Source organism: Centruroides vittatus, unplaced genomic scaffold (genome assembly GCF_030686945.1).
Source record: "Centruroides vittatus isolate TY-2023 unplaced genomic scaffold, ASM3068694v2 scaffold_861, whole genome shotgun sequence".
In the NCBI taxonomy this organism is placed as follows: Eukaryota; Metazoa; Arthropoda; class Arachnida; order Scorpiones; family Buthidae; genus Centruroides; species Centruroides vittatus.
In genome coordinates, this window is record NW_027122718.1 from 7,003,564 (window position 1) to 7,030,600 (window position 27,037).

At 28.6% G+C, this 27,037-nt stretch overlaps 2 protein-coding genes across 3 annotated transcripts in view; one reads left to right on the forward strand and one right to left on the reverse strand.

The window, feature by feature from the left end:
- The window catches only part of Rbcn-3A (Rabconnectin-3A), a 161,001-nt gene extending 157,566 nt beyond the window's left edge, over positions 1-3,435 (reverse strand). For both annotated transcript variants that reach the window (XM_067288460.1, XM_067288459.1), the window contains exon 1: positions 3,320-3,435. The gene's annotated coding sequence lies outside the window, so the exon portion shown is untranslated. The remainder of the gene's footprint in view (positions 1-3,319) is intronic.
- A 33-nt stretch (positions 3,436-3,468) lies between these two features.
- LOC136990046 (transmembrane 6 superfamily member 1-like) lies at positions 3,469-26,705 on the forward strand. Its single transcript, XM_067288382.1, has 9 exons — positions 3,469-3,747; positions 8,709-8,780; positions 9,338-9,467; positions 15,288-15,370; positions 19,424-19,524; positions 20,291-20,389; positions 22,104-22,202; positions 26,220-26,339; positions 26,413-26,705. The coding sequence occupies exons 1-9, from the start codon at positions 3,522-3,524 to the stop codon at positions 26,629-26,631; spliced, it is 1,149 nt and encodes a 382-aa protein (XP_067144483.1). The 5' UTR covers positions 3,469-3,521; the 3' UTR covers positions 26,632-26,705.
- Positions 26,706-27,037: the final 332 nt, after the last annotated feature.

Here is a 27,037-nt window from a genome sequence, read left to right on the forward strand (position 1 = left end):
AGGTCTTTAAGATCTTTGGTGACTTCTTCCATCCACCTTCTCCTGGGGCGTCCTCTTGTTCATTTTTCCTTCATCTCATAGTTGAGCCCCCATGATGCTGTTGCTGTTACATATTGTATTCTGACATGTCGAGCCATAGCAGTCTTCTGGCCTTGATTATGTGTAATTGGGCCTGCTGAAGATGGTTTTCAACTTCGTTTGTTCTCCTCTAGACTGGTGCATCACTGACCCTGTTGTCATCAGTACTATGATCTTCAGTAGGGCCATAGGCCGTAGAGAACAAATTTTCCAAATATAGTAGCAAGGTATCAAATTTACAGAATAATTAAATTATTTAAAGAAAATTAGATCAATAAAATTTATTATCAGAGGAATGATCATCATTTATTAATGATTTTTATTTCTAATTACCAATGAATGAAAATTATTCAATTTTAATTTAAATAATCTTCTGAGAAAAATTAACTGAATTAAAAATATATATTTATTTAAATTTATTTTAATAAGAAAATATTTATATATTCAAATTTGGAATGTCTTGAAATAGGTAAAAACTTATATAATCTTAAAGAAATTAATTTAAAAAAATTTTTAAATACGGGACAACAATTTCTTATCTGAAATCCTTTTGACCACACACTTTTTAAATTTGTTATTTTTCAATTTCAGAATGATAGTATTGTATTTACATACTGTACACTGCCATCTATAAAAGTAAGGATTCCCTAGGGTTCCACTAATTACCAGCATGACTGATAATGTCAAAAATTTTTTGACTTGGAGACAGTAATGGATTATGTTCCTTTGAGGGCCTAGGCACAATTTTGTTACAAAGGCCCTTTATGTAAAAGTGTATTTTTTATATTAAAAATACAATAAAATTCTTAAATAATAAGTTTTTTTTCTTATAATATACTCTCTTTAAATGTTCACCAATTTTTTTAAAGGCATATCATCTTTTGCTGTGTAATTTTTGAGGTCCCTTGAGACGAAACCCTATGCTTGCATCTAGTGGATAATTTACCACTACTTGGAAAACAATGAAAATATCCTTCAAGTCAAAAAATCACCTAAAAATAAAATATCCTTGAGCAGTAGAGACACATCCAACTTGTAAACGGCCATTGTTGTGCAGACTAGTGAAACTCCATGCTCCACAAAAAACTTTCGATTTTTCGGAATTTCAGATAAGAGATTGTCAACCTGTACCATAATCTCTTATTACATAAATTTATTGCCATATTAAGAAAAAGGAATTTGTAGCAAAATATAAACTAAAATATTGAGAGAAATATTAAATGTTAGATTGTTTTTGAATTAGTCAAATTAAGTTGTATTTACAAAATAAAACTAAGAATTTCAGTGTACAAATTTTTAAAACATGAAAACAGACTTGATATTTTATTTTGCATGAAAATATATACATAATTTCCTATAAAATGATAACTATTCAAATAAGATAGAAAATCAATCTGTAAATAATAAGAAAATTATATATATTATTACTGAACAGTAAATATATAAATTATTTTCTTAAAATTACTTATGTATTTGAAAATAAAAATAACAGTATGATTTGGAAATTGTTTTAAGCCTGATTCATAAATCTCTGTAATTACTTGATTTAGAATGAGTTAATGAAAAGATACAATGATATGATTAATTAAACAGTACAATCATCTACTAATATTTTATATATTTCATAAGTACAACACATTCAATCATTAAGAAATTACTATTAGGCATATTTTTGATAAGTATAAGAATAAGATGAAATTTGAAAAATGCTTTATACATTAATTATGACATATTTACAGTTGATTCTGAAGATCTTCACTTTATAGCAAATAAAAAAAAAACAAAGATAATTATTTTAAAAAATAATAATATCTTTTCAGTTAATGTTACCTATGGTTCCAAGATGGCAGCTCGTCTGATTCCAGCAAGGAAACAGTGGGGACGCACGTTCTAACCTAACCTAGTCTAATAAATTTGTTGGTAATAATTATGGTAATTTATTAGAATAGGTTAGGTTAGAACGTGCATCCCCACTGTTTCCCTTCTTCTATTTGCTGGAATCAAAGATGAGCCGCCATCTTCGAACCATAGGTAACATTAATCATTTTTTCTACAAAGAATAGCTGAATGTAAAACAAACATATTTTAAAACTTTGAATGGAAAATATGTATATACAGTATTGTATCTTCAAATTTCATATTTCTAGATAATTCACAACTATTTAATCAGTGATTCCCAAAGTGGGAGTGAGTAAATCTAGGAGGCAAAAAGAAGCAAGTGGGCGGTAGGAGGCACCGGAGGCAGGGCATCGAATGACGACCATAGGCAAAGGTTGGGGTCACCGACAACCTTTCTCTTTCCTCTGTTAAACAGGTAAGAAGAAACATTGTGTTTAATGATTTCCAGATATTGAGAACAATATACAGCAAGGACACAAAGGTGGTTCATAAAAATGTTTTCCTAAGAATATTTCCAAGCCTTTCTCAAACAAAGGAAAATGGGTTAGAAAGCATTAGGATACAGTTGGAGGAAAGTCGAGTATGACTTTACGGATCAAAGGGGGAGGTGGATCAAAAAAGTTCGGGAATAAACTAATTTAAATCAATACAAAAGTGTTCCCATCAATACTAACTAGCCTATATTACAATAAATAAGATAGCCAATGACCAAGCGGTTAAAGTGGCAACCAACTAATCCGGGACTCTCGGGATCAAATCCGTACAGACAAAAAACACCAGGAATGTTTCGGAGGTCAATCAGTCTGGCCCCAACCCTAATCACCAGATCGCTCCATTGCGGACTCGGCCAAATCCATAACGGGCTTGCTAAAAAACCCTCTTAGCTAGCACAGATAGTGTGTTTAAAAAAAAAAAAAAACAAATACCATATTAACCTTCAACAGGCTATAAGATAAATGTAATTTTATATCAGTCATACCCAAGTTAAAAGTTTATAAATATGCCTAATTCCATTCTTATATTATTTAGTTCATACACAGAAGATATAATTTTTAAGTTTAAAGATAAACAATGTTGAAATATTATAATAGGAATCTCATTCGAAACATTGCTTATTTACCACGGTTAACTCTTTATTAACGATATTTTTATCGAATGATTCCTTTGTCAAGTTAATAAAACTCGAAACAAACCGACCATCAAGTTACTGTAAATTTTAACCTGAAATGACTGTCAAATGACCGAATAAGTAATTTACACACGCCCGAGTTAATATTATAAAAAAACGAGTGTCAGAATTAAATAAATTTATTTTATATATATTATAACCGAACAAACTTACTAATCGCTTGAATATCAAACGTTTCAATTATAATTTGTAGCGTAGCCGCATCTAAACCACTCGCCGTCTGCCATCTTGGTGCAAGCTCTCGACAGTAACGCCCCCTTACGCGCAACCTCGTTCTCGGTTACGTATCAAAATAAACAAAATGGCGGAAAATGTGATGGAGTGATCTTTTAAGTCACATGTATAAGTGAATACAATGTCGTTTTCAAATGCAACTAAAGTATTTATCGCTTCGATGTTAGCCGTACCTATTACGTATATATTTAACGGTTTAATGATCTATTTGAGATGGGACGTGAATCATCCCGTTTGTTTACTATCGTCTGTTATTTTCTTAATTATCGCTATGTGCTTTTTTATCGTTTTCATAACGAGAAAATCGCCTCCAATTTTGAATTTTTATGAATATGTACATTTCTGTGGTAAGTTTTAATTGCAATTATAATTAATTTAAGATGTAAATTTACTTTTTTTTTCTTAATTTTAATTTGCAATGCAAATATATAATGTAATTGTGTGTATTCAGAGTCGTGTTGTGCAGAGCTGCCTCAGAGCTGCACAACACGGTTGGGTATAGATGTAGCTCTGAGGCAGTTGGGACTTTATCAGAGCTGTAGATCATGCCAATTGGAGGAGGGGTCTAAACCCTTTGTAACTGTAATACTAGAGCTTGGTGGATTTTGGGCAAATTTGAATTAGGGGCCCCATGTACTGTACATTATTAGATGCATATATTTTTCTTTGAGGGAAGTTTTGGGGAATCTCCTGTATCCTCGCTCGTTTTTTTAACGTGACTGCTGGAGGATAAATTAAAAGTTCCCCACTGTGCCTGTGCCAGATCAGCAATCTAGGGTTCTCAGATGTGATGCCAGATTTAAATTTAGATTTTTCTACTATAGTAATGAGTTTGTAAAATGTTGGGGCCCTCATTAACAGGGGTCCCAAGCAACTTTTTGCCTGTAGGATAATGTGCCACCGTGTGATACCATACGACATAAGATATTGCCGGGAATGAACTAGGGAGACTAAACTAGTTCCCTAAATTCATTGAAGTACTGTCTGAATATTATTTTTAATGCATTTGTATTTGAAATTTTTCACTTGAAAAATATGTATTTTTCCCAACTGACCTCCACTCCTTTACACTGAGTTCAACTCTTCCACGAGTCAACCTGAACATTCTTCAGGGCTTCCTTTAGTTGACTTGTCAATGAGACTAGCATGCAGACTTGTGTTCCTGTTATATTGTTGTGTTTGATGCACATCCAGGCAGTTCTATAATAATAGATTTTTAGTTTCCTTTGCATATTGAAAACAATATTGCATTAGTGATTTTTGTATTGCTGTTATCATAAAACACCTAAAAGTTTTAATCTAAGTGTGAATCTGTTTAAAAGGTGGTATATATGATTTAGAAAACTTTGAAATCAACGTGGATGGGGGACTCATTAAGTGAAGCAGGGCCCTTGTAAAGAAACATTGCAGTTTGAAACTGTAAATTATGCAGCTGATCTAGGTGAATCATCACAACAGAGATGATTTCAGTGCTATATTTTGGATCGCCTGTTGAAACGTCATTTGGAGCCTTAAGTTGCCAAGAAAAATACCCAGCAATGAGTTGATTAACTTTCCTGACAACATTTAAAATTGGTGTGGCACCCTCTGTTATTTTTAAAAAGGGTAAAAACTGCACCATAAATATATTTATATATTTTAATTATACAAAACCATCTGTAGTTATATTTTAAAGAACTTTTTATATTTTTAATATAAAATGGCAAAAAGCTTGATTTTCAGGGTAGGGATAGGTTTTGTAAAAAAAAAACTGTAAATGCTAACAAGTGATTATTTTGACATCATCACAATGTCAAGAAACAACTTTTAATCATATTTTTAATTTATTTAATCTAAAATATTTGCTCTTCACCTCAACTTAGTACTGTAGTGTCTTGTCCTGTACATCATACTTTCCCTGCAAAATTTCAGAAATTTTCAACAAAAGGCACAAGTTATTAAGCTTCAAAGAGGGTGAACAAAATCATGCTCCCCTTGCATACATACACATACACAAACATCCATATGTACAGAAAAAACCCTAGAATTTTTTTGTATTTCTTGATGTTTCAAGGTCCTCCAAGTTCAAAAATGTAAAAATCTTGGGGGTCATTTTTTGATCGATTGCCACACTTTTCCTCATTTATATATAACAGAGCTGGAAAGTAAAATTAATGTGCAAATAAAAATATGTTTTTACCCAGTTGTTTAAATAATAATTGTTATAATGTATGAAAAATGGGTTTTCTCACATTTGGTCCCTTTTGAAAAGTATCACCGCACACCACTGATATACAACAATATCATTTTGTATATCTTATTTGAATTATTATATTTTTACAGACATTACTGTTAAATTATGTAAGAATTATTTTTCTCATTAAGAATAATACAACAAGCCTTCAATATAACAGACTCAAATTTAACAGACAAATATTTCTTCATAAGTGAAATAACCATAGAACCTTTTCTTAATTTTCCAATAGAGTTAGTATTGCCAACTCTTAATCCCAGCTGACCAGAAGATATGATCAAAAGAAAATTTCCTTTCCATTCATGCATTAACTTATGTAACACTTTTGAAATATAAGTATAAAAGTTTTCATCATTTAGAATACTAGTAAACAGCTCCACAACTTAAGAACAACTTAAACAATAAAACTGGAAAATAATTAAGTATGATTATACAGCAATGTTTCCCAGCTGAGTTCCTGTAACTTGGAGTTAGTGATGTGGGTGATATGTGGTCATGCATTATTGTGCAAAAGAAATACATCCATAGTAATCAATCCAGGATGTCTCTACAGCAGAGCCGTATTCAAATCTTGCAGAGGTTGATAGTAGTAGGTACTGTTCATACCACATGGTTGCACTAAGAGGTGTAAAGTTACATTGATAACGTCATTACTTTCCCAGAACACACTTATCATCACTTTGCCTGCAGATGCAGGTATTCAGAATGTCCTGAATGGAGATGAGCCCACATGCCTCCATTATTTAGATGCACATTTTGTTTCTGGTATGTAGTGTGTCCAGGTTTTATGATGTGATAATTTGAGTCAATTTCCTTTAAAGCAATGCATACCATCCCAGTCAAAGAAGGAAAGTTATCTTGGGACCCAATGTGTACTTACCTTCCAGAAGTGCAAGTGGTCATTAATTCTTCCAAAAGACTGGTCTTTTCTGCAGCTTCACAGATTATTTGTTTATTATCAAAGTTTCTTCCATGGTTCTGAAACACAATGGATTGAGTGTTCAGAAGGGCAACTGATGTTGGCATAAAACCACCACATCCAGGATTGTCACTTTCATATGTGACAATCCTGGATGTGGTGGAAAGTCTTCCTTCAATGGTTTGCACTATTTGAAAGTTTTACTGCAGCTGTTTTATTGCTATACTGTGTTAAAGTCATTTAAGTATCTCTGTCTTCTTTAATAAGGAATTTTATCACAATGCATTGTTCTATATATGCATCAACTATGCTGGTTGCTATTTTGAGTACATAAAACATCAGAGACTAATCAGACATACACTTCATTTACTACTAAAAAACATATGTAAAATACTTGCTGCCTGAGCAGATTGGCATGCTAGCATTATTTATTTTGCATATGCTTACAGATGTTCATATTAATAAACATCAGTAAACCCAATAGTTATGTTATAGCCAAATGACTGCCAGATTAAATTGGGCTATATTACTACTATATATGATACTATTGCAGTAATATAGCCTGATTTAATCCAGCAATCGTTTGACTTTAACATAACAATTTTTTTTGCATTGATTTTAATAGCAATGAAGTGTGAATGCTGGACATTCAGTGCCGCCATCCTGTAAGGCTAGAAGTTTCACAATGGCATTTGGAATGTTGCACATGATTCCACTGACAATCGTGATGAAAAAGTTGGCCGCAAACTCTCTATTGAATGGAGACAACAAATATTTTGACTGATGTCTGTTACAAAAAGTAGCATTTTGGTGTTTTTTCTACATTTATAGTTATCATATATTTCCCGTAAATTCTCCACAAATGATTGTTTTAATACTGGATGTGAGTCTGAGAGATACTATAAACATACTTTATTGATATCCAGCAATGAGTTTAATATACAGTATTAAAATATGTTTTTGGTCTATTCATAGGTCTTCCTTTGTTAGGAAACATACTAGATAATAAAAGCCTGTTTCATGACTTTTTTATTGTCTTTTATTCATTCTAGATATTGCTTTATCAGGCATAGTTTTTCCTCAGTTGATGGAATGGCCTCTAAATAATGAAATTTATTTTAATCCTAATTCTCTTTGTGGTGTTTAGCATTTTGTCTCTAAACATCAAATGTTTTTCCTCCACATTTCAGACTTTATGGTTGTACTAGTTACTATGGAAAATGATGTATGCATTATGTATAATTATTTTCAGAATATATATAAGCTTTTCAAAATTTGACATTATTAATCAAAGCCAAAGAATCACCATAATGCATCAAGCTATTTTTCAACTGCTATTAATAATTAAATTTTTAAGTAATTTTTATTAGAGGGAAGTATTATGTGCCATTTCTTTTTAAATTTAATAATAATAATTTATTAAATAGTTAAGAATATTATTACATTATATTATATTATAGGTCTATTCTGGGCTGATTCTTTTCTTCTAGAATATTCTAAATTATTTAATAAATTATAATTATTAAATTTAATAAAAGATGGCACCTAATGTCTTTATCTAGTAACAAATTTATTAAAAATTTAATTAATAATAACCAAAAAAATAGACCAATGCATTTCTGTAATTGTTTAGGATTTTGATTATTTTTCTTCACATGACAGCTTTTCTTAGTGCTGAATAATATGAAAACATTTGATCTGATTGGTGTATGCTATGCATTCTATTATTATGATATCTGATTCTGATTATATTTGGTTTTATCCAAGTTGATTGAGTAATCACATGTTTGACCTAATACACCAATTTTGAGATAACTTGCATAAATTTTTTGATAAAAATAAGCATTTGTTACAAGTTTGGCTAAAGAATAAATTTATAAATTAGGTATTTCATATAATAACATGCCTAACTGAGAATTACAATGGGAAGTATTTTATCCAGTGATACTGTGGCATTTGTGGCAGTCATGTTAATTAACATTTTGATTTTTATTATTATTGACAATTACTAAATTTAGTAATTTTATTTAATGTATAGATGTTAAAGTCAATTATAACTAATATGACTATTGAATTCAACTGTGTGCCTAATATTTAATTTTTTTGAAATGTTTTCTATTTACTAAAAGTAATAATTTTCATAATTTTATTTACAGTGTTTGCTGTATTTTCTTTTACTGGAGTTGTTACTTTGATAACTGGTCTTGAACTGGATGGAATTATTTCAGGTAATTTTTAAATTTTGAAATTATTTTTTATTGTTAACAAATGAAAGAAAGTAATTTAAAAGAAATATTTTAAAACACAAAATTGTTATTATTAACATTTTTAATGATTATGATTTCTGTTTTGACAAGCTGTCTATTTTTATTCATAATATATACTTTTCCTTATAATATAGGTTAATGTTACCTTAGGTAGCCAAGATGGTGGCTCGTCTCTAATTCCAACAAGGAAACAGTGGGACGCACGTTCTAACCTAACCTAACCTAACCTATTATAATAATTTGGTTGCTAATAATTATGGTAATAATAGGTTAGGTTAGGTTAGAACGTGCATCCCATTGCACGTTCTACCGACGTTCCACTTATCGACGCTCTACTGTAATCTATTGTAACCTACATAGATTTTTGGCATTTTTGTTGTTGGTTATATGTCTTAGATTACTTTGGTTATTTGATAAAATATGAAAATTAGATGAACTTATCTTAATATTATTGTTATTAACAAATAAAATTATATAATATAAATATTTAATTTAAAAAGTCATTTAATTTCTTTTAGGATTTATGAGTGCATTTTTAAAAAATGGAGAACCATATTTACGCTCTGCACATGGTGCAATGATTTCTTATTGGAATGGTACAGGAATGTATGCCATGTATCTAATGATGATTGCAGCAATAACATGGAAGTATGTATTTGTTTATACTACTAAAAAGTATCTATAACTTTATATTATTTGCAAATTTTCATTATATTATTATTTACACAGAATATTTACCAAAGATTTGAATTCTGGAATATATTATAATTATTTATTTTAATAGTTTAATGAATTTTTATACATAATTACAAATATGATGACAAAAATCTAAATGTGCTAGCTTATTTTTTTTAACCTTATTTTTTTGGAATAGAAGTTGTCATTTAGTTTTTATTTTCTTCAGTAAATATTTAATTGAAATAGAGCTTATCATTCTGGATTATTTATATTTGATTAACATTATATATTTAGTTTGTAGTGTTAGCAAGACAAAATTTTAGTATGAAAATTAAATTGGAAGTATATCAGAAAATATGCATTTATAGAAAATAATACTGTATTTAAGAGTTTACCTCTATGGTATGCAAATATCCTATAATATTAAAGAAATTCTTGCTATCTGTTGGCATTAAATAAGTTTTTTAATACAAAGTTAAGAATAACAAGCACTTTTGACAAATACAAAATTGTCTTCTTCAGGCAACAAACAAAAGAATTTGAATATGTAACAATGTTCTAATAGAATGATTAAGAGCCAGCTGACAGACAGTAAGAATTTCTTTAATATAATACTGTATTTCTAAACTAATATAAAAGTTAACTTATATAAAATAATTTAATTAAAATGTAAAGCATTTTTTCTCGACATTAATTCACTGCTTTAGGGTTGCAAAGAATGTTTTTAAAGTTCTTGTTCCTGATAAATCTGAAGAAATCTATCATCCAAAAATGTTTTTAATCATTTGTAATTCTATTCCACTTTGTTATCTTTCTGGAAATGTAAATTGGCTAGATGTTTTTTCAAAGAACCAAACATTTTATAATTTCTGGACAAGATTGGGACTGTATGGAGGTTGTTCTTCATTTTCTAGCCACATTACTGGAACCATTGCTACATATCACCATATGAACTTGGAAATAAAACTCCTTGTTTCATAAATGCCTGTTAACTTATTTTTAAAACAAACCAATATATTCAAATTTTTTAATATAAAAAGATTGGTAACTTTTCCTGATTATTTGTTACTCTTAATAGTTGCTCTAAGAAATCTGTAATTAATTTTCCAATTTTTTATGTTTATCTAGTTAAAAATGTAATAGATGGTTTTTATAATTAATTTTTGTCAGTCAAGTTTAAGTTATGAACTCATCTGAAAATGAATCCTATATGATTAATAAGCACAATGCTAATAATTTTCAAGAAGTCAATTTATTATTTGATTACTCAATAAAATATTTTTTTGAAATTATTGTGACTTGTCAAATCCTAAAAACATTGAAAATTGAATGTAAAAACATAACTACCATTTATACAACAAAAAATTTAAAATAATTTATAAACATTCTAATTGAGAGATGATTCAAAAACCTATCATCATCATTTTTAGTTTAGAACACAAAAAGTAATCAAATATAATTTAATGTAAAAAATAATTTAAACATAAAACTTTTAACATTTAAAAGAACAAAAAACAAAAACAGAAAGATTGTTTTAAAAAACTGGTGTATAGAAAATCAAAGGCATTCTATCATATAACCATTTCAAGTCTAAAACTCCATTCAAGGATATTGGATATTAGAGCACTGATAGATAGAGTAATCATTCATATGTTCTTTTTAAGACTATATCCTTAAATTTTGCTGCTTTATTAATAACTATGTCATTGGATGCTAGCCAAGAGAATAGAGCTCCATACAGATTTATGGGCTGGTTAGTTTTATTCTGTAAGGTTAGAGCAGCTTTTCATCTATAATACCCCTTGTGGACATCATCCATTCCATCAAGAAGTCTTTCTTTATCGGCGAAGAAATGTTCAGGTTTGATGTAAGGAGAGAATTAGTCATATATTGGCCTAAATTGCATGGTTTCTAACAGTTGTTTTGGTGATGTAATGTTATCCCAAAATATAAGCTTATTGTCATATTTTCTGTCTACATTCCTATTTTGCTAGTGGGAAATCCACTGGATCTTTTTATTAATGGCTCCTTTAATTCTGGTTGTGACAGGGTCTGCTAGCACAAAGACATTGCCATTGATTTTATGCAGTAACTCAGGGTCTTCATTGTGTAACTTCTTTTCAAATAGAATAAGAGAGTTTAAAATTGTGAACTTGTCCCTTCTTGTTCTATAGGTGGTCTTTCTAAGGCAAAGGGATCTTATCCTAGGTAGTAGTGACTCTCAATCCTTGTGGAGACATATGCTGAATATGGGGATAGGAAAAAGGCCTTAATGCAATGTCATTATAAAGGGCATTTTCCTAAACCTGACAATGACCATTTAAGATCTTGGTTGCTTGCTGTTCTCTTCACTATATGTATTTTCTTAGCATAAGGTTGCCATTGAGAACATATCACACAGGAACACTTTTAGTGGAAAAGGTCAGTTTATTGATCGGAAAGGACATGCATTTTGGGCTTAATGCCCCTTAGAGGCAACCTTATGCTAAGAAAATACATACCATTTAAGATGGTTGAGAACATTAGTTTGTGCATTGAAATATGTTTTGCTAGATTTTTTTTTGTGTTGATGTGATGATTTAAACTTATCATTCTTTCACATTTATAATTATACATTGAAAATATAATAATCATTAGATAATTAATTTTAAAAAATATTATTTTTAAAATTATATTTTATTATATAGAAATTTTATAGACTTTTACTTTCAGTAAAATAATTACTGTACTTGAAACATCAACAAATCCAGCAATGAGTTGCATAACTTTTCTGGCTGTTATGAGATGTCATTAAAAATTAAATTTTGTATTATTAATTACAATAAATAAAAGTATGTATGGCACCATCTGTTATGAGATTTTATTTTAAAAATAACTTCTATATTGTTAATTATAATAAAAAGGCTTAATTTTGAGAGTCAAAAAGGGGGTTTTTAATAATATTGCAAATGCCAATAATGATTAAAATTTTTGTAATTCCAATCCCCCCAACATATGACATGTCTTTCTCTATCTCCCCACTCCCTTGAACTTTAATCACCAAAATTTGTCCTTATATTCTAGTTACAATGCTAAATTCTGTTTCTTAATCTTTACCCCATCCTGAGATATTAAATAAAATAGATGCCAACATAAACACATTTACACAAACATGCAGAACTTTTTCCTTTCTTTTTTTTCTTTTTTTTTTTTTTTTGTTCAGGGGTCTTAAAATGTTGTGATTTGCAAAAAACCTAGAGTGCCACATTTGACACTATTTCAATACTTTTCCATAATGGCCAGGAAAGTAAAAGTAAATAGATAGTTATTATTCATTTATATGTTTAAAGTTTGCTTTAGAACAAATATACAGTGTGTTCAATAAAGATAAGAACACCCAACATTTTATGAATAACTTAAAACTTCTAGGTGCCATTACTGTCTGATTGTTGTCACTTATTTCTTTCATAAAGACACACTTGTACACTAACAGTTATGATTTCAAATAAATTGGCAGGCTAATTATTCATAATAAAATGATCTTTTAGTGATCAATCATCTTCACACACCGGGATGAAATACAAAAAACAAACTTACGTAAAACCCGATAACCGGAGTGGTAGAATTGCAAGGAATGCTAACATTTTCGAAGCCCTATCTGGACTCTTCTTCAGGCTTTATAGTTATACGAGAAGCCATACGTCAAGAATCGAATAGTCTCCTTTTGAAAAAACGGTCATTTGAATCCTGCCATATGGAAACCTTCCAATATATTTAAATAAAATGAGCAATGATTTGTAAAGAGCATGCTCCACTTAACGATGTTGATGGTAATATTTTTTAAAATTATCCTCTAGCAGGATCTGCCATGCTGTTGAAAGTACCATCTCTTCTTTAAAATTAATGCATGTGGTGCTACATTCTGCTCTGAATATTTCTATAGCTTCTAAGAATTTGAGATGTTCGGGGTGGTTGGTAGTGAGGATAATGTGGGCTGCGTTAAAGTTTGCCGTGATGTCCTGATCGGTGGCATATGTTGAGAGAGCTGTTTTAGACCTGTTGTGAAGTATGTCCGCCTTATGTTCTTTAATTCTTATGCCCAATGTGCGTTTGGTGGAGCCAATGTATATCATATCTCTGTTGAATCTGTGGTCTCTGAGCAGGATGGTGTATATTCCCAGGAGTCTGACTGGGTTCAGAGGATCAGAGGCTCTTCTTCAAAGAGCCCAGACGGGGCTTCGAAAACGTTAGCATTCCTTGCAATTCTACCACTCCAGTTATCGGGTTTTACAGTTTGTTTTTTGATCTTTTAGTGTTCAATAATAATAAGAAGAACACTCAAAAATTTAATTCATATATATTTTCTTTAACTTAATTTTTAAATATGTAACTGGAAATGTAGGAAACAAAGTCATCTAACAACCAATATTCATTATTGTTGCTTTGGCAATCGAAAATTGTCATCATCTTGTATACCAAGACATTGTTAATTCGGTAAGGGCAAGATACTTTCAGCATTTCAAAACATCAAATAAATGTTTTAAGTGAAGCTGATGATTCAATAAGATTGTTAAAAAACTGGAAGATCAGTTTGTGGGATCAGGAATTATTTGAAGTTAGGCAAAGAATATAGAGTTCAGAAGAGTTCTGGAAGACTGCAAAAACTTACTTCTTGTAATAAATGAGCAATTTTAAGGGAAATTATGAATGGAACAAGCTCTCTCAGAAATATTGCTGCAATATCCAAATATGAAGTAAGCTTGGGGACCATTTGGAACATAGTTTATGTTGTACATAGTTGAACAAAGGTTTTACAATCATCTCAAATACTTCAAAAGAAAGTTGGAATCAAAGCTTACAGACAAACACAAGGCTGACTTGGGTAAGAAATCATATGACCTGGAAGGAACAGTAGAGGAATGTAGTGTAGTCAGACAAGCAAAAGTTTAATTTAGATGGACCTGATGGTTGCCAGTACTATTGGCATGATTTAAGAAAGGAGAGAGAAATCTACTCTGAACAATAAATGAATGGGGGATCTATGATGATTTGGGCTGCCTTTGGAGAGTGAGGAAAAATAAATATTGTCTTTTCTTTAAGGAAGGCAGAATGCTAAAGGATACATCCAGCAGCTAGAAATGCATCTATTTCCTTTGGAGAAATACTACGGATCATCAGTGGTAGTTCCAGCAAAATAATCCTCCAATCCAAACTACCAACATTATCTGGGAATAGTTTCTGGTCAATGGGATTCAAGTCATGAATTGGCCAGTCATGTCACTGGATTTGAATCCTGTGGAGAATGTCTGGGGACCTCTGGCCAAGCCAGTCTATGCAAATGGAAAGCAATACGATAACACCATAGATCCGACAAAGGCTGCAATCATTGAGAAATGGTAGGATTTCAAAAATTCTTCAAAAAGGAGGATTTTCCAAAAGTTGATCCAAGTTGATGACAGACAGTTTTCAAAGTAATTGTAAACAAAGGAGGGCATTCTGGTTATTAGCTTTCGTGAATAACCTCGGGAATATCATTTTCTGTCCGTAAGTGATCTTATAATTATTGAACATTTCAAGAAATTCATTTCTTCAATAAAATTATTCTATTGTTTATATTAGAACTTGATACTTTGTATATAAATGTAAAAACATATTGAGATACATAATACATAAAATTAAATTTGACTATAATTTATTTCACCATCTGAAATAAATTTTAAAAAAAACCAAGTGTTCTTATTTTTATTGAATGCACTGTATATAACATTGGATATATTGGAAAAGATGTATAATTAATTACTTTTGTTTCAGCAATACATTTTATGAAGTTGCATTGTTTTGGTGTGGGTCTATTTCCAACAGTATGGTTGTATTGTTATTAGGCATACTTACTGGTAAGAAATTATTTTATTAATTTGAATGTTTTTTCAATTATAAAATAAATAAATCATTTTAATTTGTAATATAATGACAATTTTAAATTATACATGTATAAATTAGAAAAATGTATTAATCTCAATTTCTTTGATTAATATATTTGTTCAAATCATTAAAAAATTTAGAATGTTAATATTTAATACAGTAGACTGTAGTTATTAGGGCTATTAATTAATTAGGACAGCCATTTATTGGGAGAAATGTTAAAAAACCAAACACAGATCAAGAAATTAATCAGAATTTGTTTGTTATTTAAAACATCAAACTATTAAATTGGAACAGCAATTGCTAGCTAACATGCTTGTGACATGTAACATGGATGCCATTGCTGAATAAATTATAAGATCACATGTCTCCACTTTTTATCTAACTTTAGGTAATTAAAGTTTCAAAATTTAACAAAGTGAACTTGTTAATAATAAAAAATTTAATGTTTACAAAATTTACAATAGTCAGTTTATAATTAGTAAATTTCAATTAACACTAATTTGTTAGGTGATACAGTAGTGAATGTAAAAAAAATTTACTTAGTTCTAACAAAATTATTTTTAAAACAACACAAAGCAAAAGAATTTAACAGCTTTTATCTAACAAAAAAAAAAAAAAAATGCTTCTTAACTTCTAACTTTAGTTTGAAAAGTTGTGATTGTAGAGTAATCATCTACTCATCACACTTGGTATCAACTGAGAATTACACTTCGGCTCTACTTTTGCAGTTTTTTAAGCAGCAAATGTGACATCACATTTCATTTCTGACATTATTGCATACTCATCTACATACTTCTTTTTCTAACACTTGCTTTACCAATAATTTTCCAAGTGATAATTTAACAAAATTATTTTTAATATTTGGTTGATTAAATTATCCTGCAACATAACAATTTAATTGACCATTTTCTTTAATTCATCTAATTGTAAATGATATTTTTGACTGGCACCTGCTGATATAAGCAACAAGAAGCTTGAGGCAGCAATCAGTTTTTAAATGAAGGTTAATTTTGAATGAAATCTATGGGTTAACAATACAAACTCCCCAAAATATGAAAAGAACTGAAACAAAATATAACAATACCAAAAAATAAAATAATACGTTCAATTCCAAACAAAATCATTGCTGATTCACTTAGTAACAAATTCAGACAATAAGATGATTATACTTGAAATGGTATAAGAACAGCAGATTACATTTGAAAATCAGAAGCATTAAGGCAAGGACACAGACATTGCATAAACTCACATTCAATAATTTATCATAACTGGATGAGTCATGTCAACGTCAATGTCCAGTGCTGAAAATTAAGTTAGAAGAATTAGTTAAAAATCTGAATCACAAAGATTCAAAGCAATAGATGGCTGTTTGTCTCAAAACAAATTTAGACATGATATTAAATTCAAGAAAATACATAGTAGGAAGGACAATACTGATGCTATAAGTGATAAACAAAAGAAATTCATAAAGCTGACCATCTTGCTTCAATAATTTTGTGCAGCTGACATCTACAAAGTTAGTGAAAGAATCCTGTTTTATCATAGAATGCTTGGCATTTCAAGATAAAACAGGCTACTTTCACTTACTTTTTCCTGAATTACAAATGGATCTCTGACTAGTGTCTGGAAATTATAATCATTACAACAAAACTCTCTAGAGCTGATGAAAGCATACACTTCATTATGATGAAAAAAATCTACATATCAGGAAGAGTTAAATTCCTATATTAAAGAAACTGAATGTAAAGAAGTAGATGATCACTATTTTATTTCCATTTTCAACTATGTTATAAATCTGGCTAAAATTTCCTTAACTTTTCTCATATGTGGATATGTTGCACTAGCTTTCCTGAGTAGTATAAATGTTTCAGCTCCTCTCCAAGGTTGTTTGCATTTGCTTAGATCCACAAAGACAAGAATTTACAGTCAATGGTTGAGAAGTGCTGCTCCCCAAGTATCTAATGGAGAAATACCTACAGTTTATCTACCCTCGCCTTGAGAAATATAGAAATATACCTTCTTCACTACCATCTCAACTGAAGCAGTCACTATCTTAGGGGCATAAGACTACTAGATGAAGTTGCATTTAATTTTGATTTCATAAGCTTAAACTTTCTATTAAACTTGAACCTCATTTTTGTATTGTTAGATACTTTCTGCTATCTCATATTACAAATCTTACAAGTAATTCTCCAACATCTTAAAGCTTACAGATTTAATGTACCATTTCCCTTTTTTCCAGCACCAAATAGCCATGGAGAGGCTAAGGAGAGTTTCCACATACAAACTCAGTTACATTCCAAAATAAGCTATCATATTTTTTTGTTTTTGCTCCAAATGAAGTTTTTAGTTTTTCATCTTCAGCATGCATGAATGCTCAATGGAATAATTTCTATTGGACTTGATCCATAACAAATGAACAAATGACTATGTATGTCTATGATGCTTTAATCTGCCTAGGTTTATAAAACACACCGTTGTGTAGCCTTTTAAAAGAGGAGGAACTGCTACATAGTTTTATCTTCCTTCACAAAATTTATTGGTACAGAGGTTGATTGGCAAGCAATCAAAATAATCAGAACCATTTCTCACTTCTCTTATATCAGTATTGTAGAAAAGTGAGAAATTATAACTACACTGTTATGACATGTTTAAACCACAGACACAAATTCCCTTTCCCCTCTCTGGCAATATCTCTTTAGTCTTTTACATCAAACACTGCTGTCATAATCTTCTTCTCCTACTTATTTATTTTATCCCATCTTCCTTTTGTAATGACACTGGCATTTGACGTTCAACTGTCAATGCTTGAAATGGTCCATTAACTGAGTCAAAAACATTAGCAGTGGTTGAAGTTCAAAGAATGCTAAAGCTGCATGGATTAATTCAATGTTAAAAATAAGTTTAAATAATTATTTTCCAAATTATTTGTGAAAATTAAAACTTTATAAATCTTTATACCACTTGTACCATTTTATAAACTTTACAATTAAAAAATTTTTTAAAATAATTTATAATAATAATATTATTATTATTTAATTTCTAAATAATTTTAAATAAATTAAGCTTTCTAAATACGTAGTTGAGAATTCATTCACAAGTAAAAAGTTAATGTATTCTCAATGATATTTGAACTCTTTTTGATGTTGAACAAATATCTACTCATTTTAATACACTCGATGCTTATTTTTAATGCAAACTGTGATGCAGTTATCAGGTAACCAAATAAATAATGTAATTTTTTCAAATGTGAATCAAAATGCCTGTATTTTTTGTTTAAAATAATTTTATTCATCAAAATAATCACTTTCACATTCAATTACACTTTCCCAATGGGAGGGCAGTTTGAAAATATCATTTTTAGTATTAAAAATTGAGTTATTTCTTCTTTTATAGCTGCATGATTTATAAATTGTTTTCCACACATATGATTATCCAAAGGTTAAAAAATGTCGTAATCCAACAGAGAAGTCAGGAAAATAGGAAAGATGAGATAAAAGTTCCCATCCCAATTGCATTAATTTGTTTCTTCTAGTTTCTGCAATGTATGGGTGAGTGTTTTCTTGTAAAAACAAAAACATCTTGACGATTCACCAAAGATGGCTGTTTTTGCCGTAATTTGTCTTGTACTCTGTAGCTACTCACTGTACGAATCTGCTGTGAGGGTTTGATTAATATTCAAGTACTCATGATGAACAATGCCTATTGAAGTCCACCAAACACAAAGAAAAATTTTTTTCAGAAGTTATTCGATCATTTATAAAAATGGTATTTTCAAACTGTCTTCCTGTTGAGAAAGTGTAATTGAATGTGAAGATGAATATTTTGATGAATGAAATTATTTTAAAAAATAAAAGCATTTTTATTCGCATTTCAAAAAATAACATTATTTATTTGATTGTCTGATATTATTTGGCGTTATTTATTAATATACTGTACTTTAATTTATTTCATATGTCATTATCATTTTTATTTTATTAAAAGTAAACAGTAATATGTTAAAAATGTCTTCAAAATTTCAGGTAAACATGGCATTACTTGGGGTTCTTTACTCTATTTTCCATATATCATTATTCCTCCAACAATTTTATTACAATTGAGGCATCAAAAACAAGTATATCAAGTAAGTCAAAACACATCTTTAAAAATTATATGAATATATAATTAAAATGTCTGCAATGCAGTTTGAAGAATAATTTTTATTATTGTGCAATCATAAAAGTAAACTTGAGACAAAATCTCAATATTATTTAACTTCAATAGTATCTTGTTAAATAATAATTTACATAAGTGTAATCAATCATAGATTAACTATCAGATTGGAACTTGTCTAATTAATTGTATGGAAATTATGTAATTTGAATTAAAGGTGATTTTATTGCAGTAAATAGCAGTTATTGAGCTCAAGCTTCAGTAGTATTAATTTGTTTTTCTATAATATCTTCTGACATTCATTTCTGAAGCCCAGTAAATACCTATCAAATGATTATCTGTAAGCAATCTAAACAAAGTTAAAATGATAATATTATGGCATGTGGTTTCTAGTGTCAATGATTTTTTATATTCAGGGATCACACATCATTTCTTTAAACATCTCCATCATATACTAAAATAGATTCCTTTATATTTACCAGTAATAAAGATTTTGATGTAGAATATATAACAAAACTATTAAAAGCTTTTAAATATTATTTCAATTTGTGTTTAAATTTAAATTATGGATATTGAAGCTTTATAATTCTAATTAAAAATAGACTTCTGAAAATTAATTAATTCTGAAAGTAAATTTAAAATTACATAAATATTAAGATATTCCAAAAAATTAATTTATTAAACTACTATATATCTATTAAACAAAATATTTATAAATAATATTTATTATTTTACAGAGTGCAGCATTACCTGAAACATTACGACGTCGTCCTTTTGATATTGTTTTTTTAATATATTTATTTCTAGCAAGTTTATTAGCCATTTTTAGAGCTCTTGTAAGTATTTTTGTCATGAATTATATTTTAAAATACAGTAGGATCTTGTTTTATGCATGATTAATATATGCAAATTCATGTTTTTTGCAGATAATGAGTGTTTGTATTAATCCACTTTCTAATGCCAATAAATCTGACTCTTAAGTCAGCAAATCATGCTTTTCTAGCTTCTGACATACCAAATATGAGAAACTACTGAATATTACTCACTGTGATGAATATTCTAGTTTAATGTATTCTTCTCAAGTAATGTACTCAATATAGTAAATTATTTGAGAAAATTTTAACTTTTATAATAAAAACATAATGTGTTTTAAACACATTTTATTGTTTTCTGTTAACTGTAAATGGTTACATTAGTTTCTAGGCAATTATCTGAACTACTTGGGATAAAGCACAAATTTACATTTTGCTTTACATGGTTCCACTGACATACAACCCCGGCATAAAAAAAGACCATATGTAATATTTATTTTTTAATAAACTAATTTTTACAAAATATGAGTATTATAACTATCAGTTTTTAAATAAATCATAAATTGTTATTTTTAGAGATAAATATTCCACAAAAATATTCATTTTTCTATAGAAAAAACTAGAGTTAACTTAGAATTTTGTAAAATATAATAATAATTAATTTTTCTCTTATACTGTAGCTGTAAGATTAAATAGTCATTTTCATTGCTAAAAAGTTAGCATTATTCTTCAGTTTATTTTCACTTAAAAATGTTTATTTTGAAGTTTGTTATCAATAAACAAAAATAATTTAAAAACTTTATAATATTCTATCAATTTTTATTTTTAATTGAGTAAAAATTTTAATTGATGTTTAAATTTGGATATGAAAACACTGTTACGTGTTTTGATTTGTGAATAACATTTTAAAAAATATGTTAATCATTTTATTACTACTTAATAAATTACTAAACACTATATTTTGAGAAAATTTCTTCTAAATAATTACAATATACTTATTTTTTTTAAAAAAACTAAAACATGAAAAAATAATTGAAGTAATAATTGGAAAAATTATTGAAATTAATAATTGATATGTCTCTTTATAATATACTTTTCTAATAATGTGCGACTTTTGTGAATTACATATTCTAATTTTATTTAAATGTTTATATCTGTTTCCTTCAAATGAAATATAGACTGTAGTGGAAAACTGATGAATTGAGGGAGAGTAAGGTGCTACTATACAGGTGGAGGGGTGAACCTTTGAATGAGTGAGCAAGTTGTTCAGTGTTGTGTGTACTCTATCCATAAATCCTTGTGTGTACAATAAATGAGATGAGATCCATTTTCCATGATCTCATTGGACATTGAGTCTGTTTCATTTGAAGGAACTAAATAATTTATGAATGCAAACTTTTTTTTTAATGTTTTTAATATATATTTATTAGATCTATTTCTTTATTCTGTTTTATAGAAAATTGAATTGATTTATTTTACTTTTTATGCACATTAATAAAATAAATAGTTCATATACTGTGTATGAAACAATTTATATTTTTATTTAAAAATTTAATTTGTTTTTTTATGAGATGTAATGGATTTTGTATTAATACTTTAGTTCATACAGAGTAATTTCTATATTCATAATAAATTTATTTTATTGACTTGTGCAGTTGATATAGGTTTTATGTAATTAAGTTGCATATTGATATGTATACTGTAATTTATGAATTATGATCATTATTTTATTTTTTAGGCTGTTCTAGATACAAACATAATTTTTGTACAGAACTATTTGGAAAACATAGAACCATATCTTGGCTTAAAAGATCCAGCTCCATTTCCTAAAATGCAGGTATGATGAAACTTTTACCTCGGTGGTTTTTTCTGATTCTGTTTTCAAATACAGTCAAACCTCTGAATAATGGCCATTGACAAAAATATAACAAGTGGTTGTTTCTCAGAGATGGCTCTCCTTGCAAGGTGAGCTGAAAATTCCACAGGTTCTGTAAATTAGAGGAAAACAATTTATCACTTTCATTTGTCTAGAATGAACATCAGGAAATGGAACATAACCAAATTGAATACTTTTAAACATCAGATTTTAAACCAAGTAGAACATTTCCATTGAAAGGATGAATACAAATTTTAAATTAAAATAAAAAGTTGAACTGACTTGTGCACAATTATCATAAGTCCTGAGGAAAATGTACCTATATGTTCCAGGTGGTGGAAAGAATGTCACTTTCTTTAAAGTTGATTGCCTTATTTTCCATGATTGTCTTATATATTCCTAATGCTTTCAAACATCTCAACCCTGTGGGTTCTGCAGTCTGATGTAATAGTTTGGATTGGTCATAGTCAACTCATAAATCCTCCCTCTTGCATATGTGGCTGGTGCATTGTTGGTCATTCCTTTTCTGATGTTATATCATTCTCCTGGCTATATTTCTTGCTGTTGCACCAATGTAAACCGATGAGTTGTTTATCCTGTAGTCATATATGGGAATGGAATATGCTCTTGGCCTGAAAGCCTCCTCAATCTTGCCCCTATCATTTCTGATGAATGAAAAAAATAGCTGGTGGTTTCCTATATACAATTGTGCTTTCATTCATTCTGACAATTTTTTCATATATTCAAACCATATCTGCCTTCTGGTCTGTTATGTGTCTTTGTGTGGTCTCACATTGTCATATTAAGGACTCATGCAGGTCTTAGAGAAACGATACTGTTTGGCTATTAACCTTACAATTCATCATTCCTTCTCTCTATGTGGTATTGTTGAGCAATGTGTAAAAGATCTCTTAACAAGTGGATGAAATGCTGCCATTTTGTAATTAAAAGGGTCATATGAGTTGTGCAAAATATATAGAGGAGAATATGTTTCCTTATAGCAGATCAGAGTGGAAATTTCCTGATTTCTTTACATAATTTCTATATCCAAAAAATGTGCAAAAAGAAAGTGACACACTTTCCATCACCTGAAAAGCATATACATAATATATCTTTCCCAAGGCTTATGATAATTGTGCTTGTGTCAGTTAAATTTTTTACTTTAATTTAAATATTTATTTTAATATTTGTATTTGTCCTTTTGATAGAAATGTTCTACTTAGTTTAAAATTTGATGTTTACGGTGTTATATTTTGTTATGATAATGATCATCTGGGAAATGATCAAATAGTTGCTTTTAACTAGTTCTATTTGTGATTTTGTTGTTACAATTTATTACTTTTAATATTGTAGAAAATTACACAAAATGGAACAGTCATCACTGAAATTTTAAGATATTCATAAACTACCTTAATTTTATTCTAAAATAATTTCTTTTGTATTCTAATTATCATCTGAAAACAAATTTATAAAATTATAATGTTATTAATTTTATAAAATTAATTATATTTTTAAAGCAATTAAATATATAAATCAAAAACAAATCCACTTTATTGTAAGATTCTTCTTAAAATTTTGAGTTCTTAATAAATTTTTAAAATAAATTTTAATTGATAATTTTCATATGATAGAATAAAGTATAATCGATGAAATCTGCCATTTTGTCTATGAAATGCATACTATACACTAAAGGCAGATCCAGACTTATGTATCTTTGTATTATATCAGTGTGGACATAACTCATTGCACTGTTTCATATCAAAATGTGGATACAATAATATGCAACAAACACAATCATTCACTTGTCAATCTTTTGCCATCACATCAAAGATACTGAATAACATTCAGTATCTTTTTTGATCAGAACTAGTGTAATTTGATATATTACAATCTTCATCTTAAATTATTTGTAGAGTAGATTATGGAAAATTATCTAAATAATACTTTGCAACAGTATCATATGACAGTCGTTGTCACACTAGCACAAATAAAGAACTATCATAAGAAAAAAATCAAAGGAATGATATGCAACAAAAGGAAACCAGTCTGGATATGTACATTTCACCAATCTGTTGCTTCTCATTTCTACACTGAAATGCTATACACTACAAGTTCATGTTTTTTGCATGTGTTTATAATTGGAATGGAGTAAAGAGGATTTAACTAATTGATGAATATAAGAAAAGAGACATGATTTGGAGTCCAAAAAATCAAATGTACTTCAATAAATTTAAAAAGCAGGATTCATGGTAGGAGATTGGAAAGAAAATGGACAGATCTATAACATTATTATTAGTAAACAATGTAACAAAATTTGTTATTTTTTATCCTATGTGAAAGTGAATAGTTTAACATTATAAGTATTTTTGCAGTTTATATTACAATTTTTTGTAAAATCATAAAATAAATTAAAGATATTCTCAAAAAATTATCAATCAATCAAATATCAATCTTCATTGGTCAAAAAGAAACAATTGGACCACATGGCCATAGTGCCTTTCAGTAGCCAAAATTAAATACATAAGTAAGTACCAAATAAATACATAGTATTGTACATTTTTCCCCCTCTCTAAGACATAGTCTAGTTACAATCAAAGACACTTTATTATATCTATTTTTGTTGAAAATTGTCTTCATATTTTGCTTATTTTTCCAGAAAATTAGGTATGAACACAAGCAAAAAATATTTCAAATAAGAATGTTGTTTGTAATGTTTTTCTATTATAACCAATAATTAAATGTGTAATGAATAAAATAATTGAATAAAAATTTTAATTCTAATAAAATCAATTTTTATTTTTTTCTTATTAAAATAATTTGATATTTTTATACAGCAACAAATTACACATCTGCTATATTTCTAAAACAAACTAGTGCTAATTGGATTCAGTGTTGTTAATGTGTACAGTTTTATTAATGTGTAACAGGATAAATATGTTATCCTGTTAAAAAAATAAAGAACTATCATAAGAAAAGAATCTAATTGTTTATAATTTAAGTATAAAGTCACATAGTGTAAAGCCTATCACCTTTTACACAAAGACTATAAATGGAACATTATAAAATTTTTAAACAATTTATGCTAAATTATTTAATTCTTACAGCTGTCACATTTGTTTAATTTTACCAACTTATTTTATTTACACAAAATTATATAATTATTATAGTCCTGTCTTCCTTAAAAACAAATACAATAATATTTTTACATATAAACTAGCATATAGTAAAACAAAAATAGAAACCTTTTTTTTGACAAGTATTGTACAGGAATTAACTTCAAAACTTGTTAAACATTAATTTATGCAGCTTGTTTTTTTATGTTAATTATATAATATACCTCACAAAGTCTAGAGTATTTTGTTAGGGTTCATTTGCCTTGCTAACAATTAGTAATCCAGTGCTATAATCTTTCCACTGGAAAACAAAACATTCAGTATCTTTTTTGATCAGAACTAGTGTAATTTGATATATTACAATCTTCATCTTAAATTATTCGTAGAGTAGATTATGGAAAATTATCTAAATAATACTCTGCAACAGTATCATATGACAGTCGTCGTCACACTAGCACAAAAAAATGTCAGATGCACATAGCTGTATAGATAGAGGTGTCTTACACTATACAGTCTTTTTGCTTGGGTTTTTCCAGCATGCCCAATTGTAATGTCATTATTTTTAAACAAGAGTGAGAGTTGTTTTTAGGTCAGTTTTAACATAACCATGGTACTCAGTCATGCACAGGAAAAATTTTTAGACTGACCTTAAATATATGCTTTTGCTTAATTTAACAAATATTTCCTCATTATAATTTACATAATCAAAATTTTACTGTTTTATGTAGATAAAAATTGATAATAGTTAATGCCATCATTTTTTACAGAACCATATAATCTTTGTTTATTTATTTATTTATTTATTTTTAATTATAAAAATTATATTATTTCTTATTGCATTAATTCAAGTATATTTAAATTTCAGATGCTGGTATATTTGTTTTACTTTCTTCCAATATATATAGTTAGTATTTATGGACTCTTATATCCTGGCTGTACTTGGATGATTGATCTTAGTTTATTTCATGCTGGAGCAGCATTACAAGTAAGAAGTTATTATTCTTTTTTAATACAGGTATAAAAATATTTTGTATTAAAATCTTTTGTTATATATTTAGGCCCAAATCTCTCACATGGGAGCTTCTTTACATCCACGTACACCATATATCTTGAGAGTTCCGCCAGATCTATATGCACGGTCTGTGTTTTGGATAATAAATCTCATTTTAGCTATTATTCCTCAATTAATTGCATATCGTTGTATGGATCAACCAGAATTATTTGTTTCTCAATCATCGACAATTAACAAAAATGGCACAAAATTGAAAACTAATTAATATATCAGTTTTTATTGTGGCTTATTTTCTTAATCTCAGATTATGTGAATAAATAAGTTTAATGTTTGAATTAATTCATGTAGAAAAAGTACAAACATTTTTAATAATATATTAAAAAGAAATGTTACTTTGCTAACATTATATAGTAGTAGTATAATTATAGAAAAACAAGGTGTAGTAATAACAGACATTATTTATTAATAACAACAGTTTATTTTGTCCTTGTTTTTATAATAAAAATAATTCTTAATTGTATAGCTTTTTGATATACACATATATTCCATTGATACAATTCATGGTCTAATTTTGAAAAAATGAAAATCTTATTGCAGTTATGAATTTTATGAATTCTTTTAGGTTATGTTTTATATTTTCATAATCAAATACATTGTTCAAACCATTAATA

Coding starts and splice junctions, on each gene's coding strand:
- LOC136990046 (XM_067288382.1), top strand. CDS start 3,522: ATGTCGTTTTCAAATGCAACTAAAGTATTTATCGCTTCGATGTTAGCC. Junction 15,371..19,423: donor GTTATTAGGCATACTTACTG/GTAAGAAATTAT, acceptor TCAAAATTTCAG/GTAAACATGGCATTACTTGG. Junction 19,525..20,290: donor ATCAAAAACAAGTATATCAA/GTAAGTCAAAAC, acceptor ATTATTTTACAG/AGTGCAGCATTACCTGAAAC.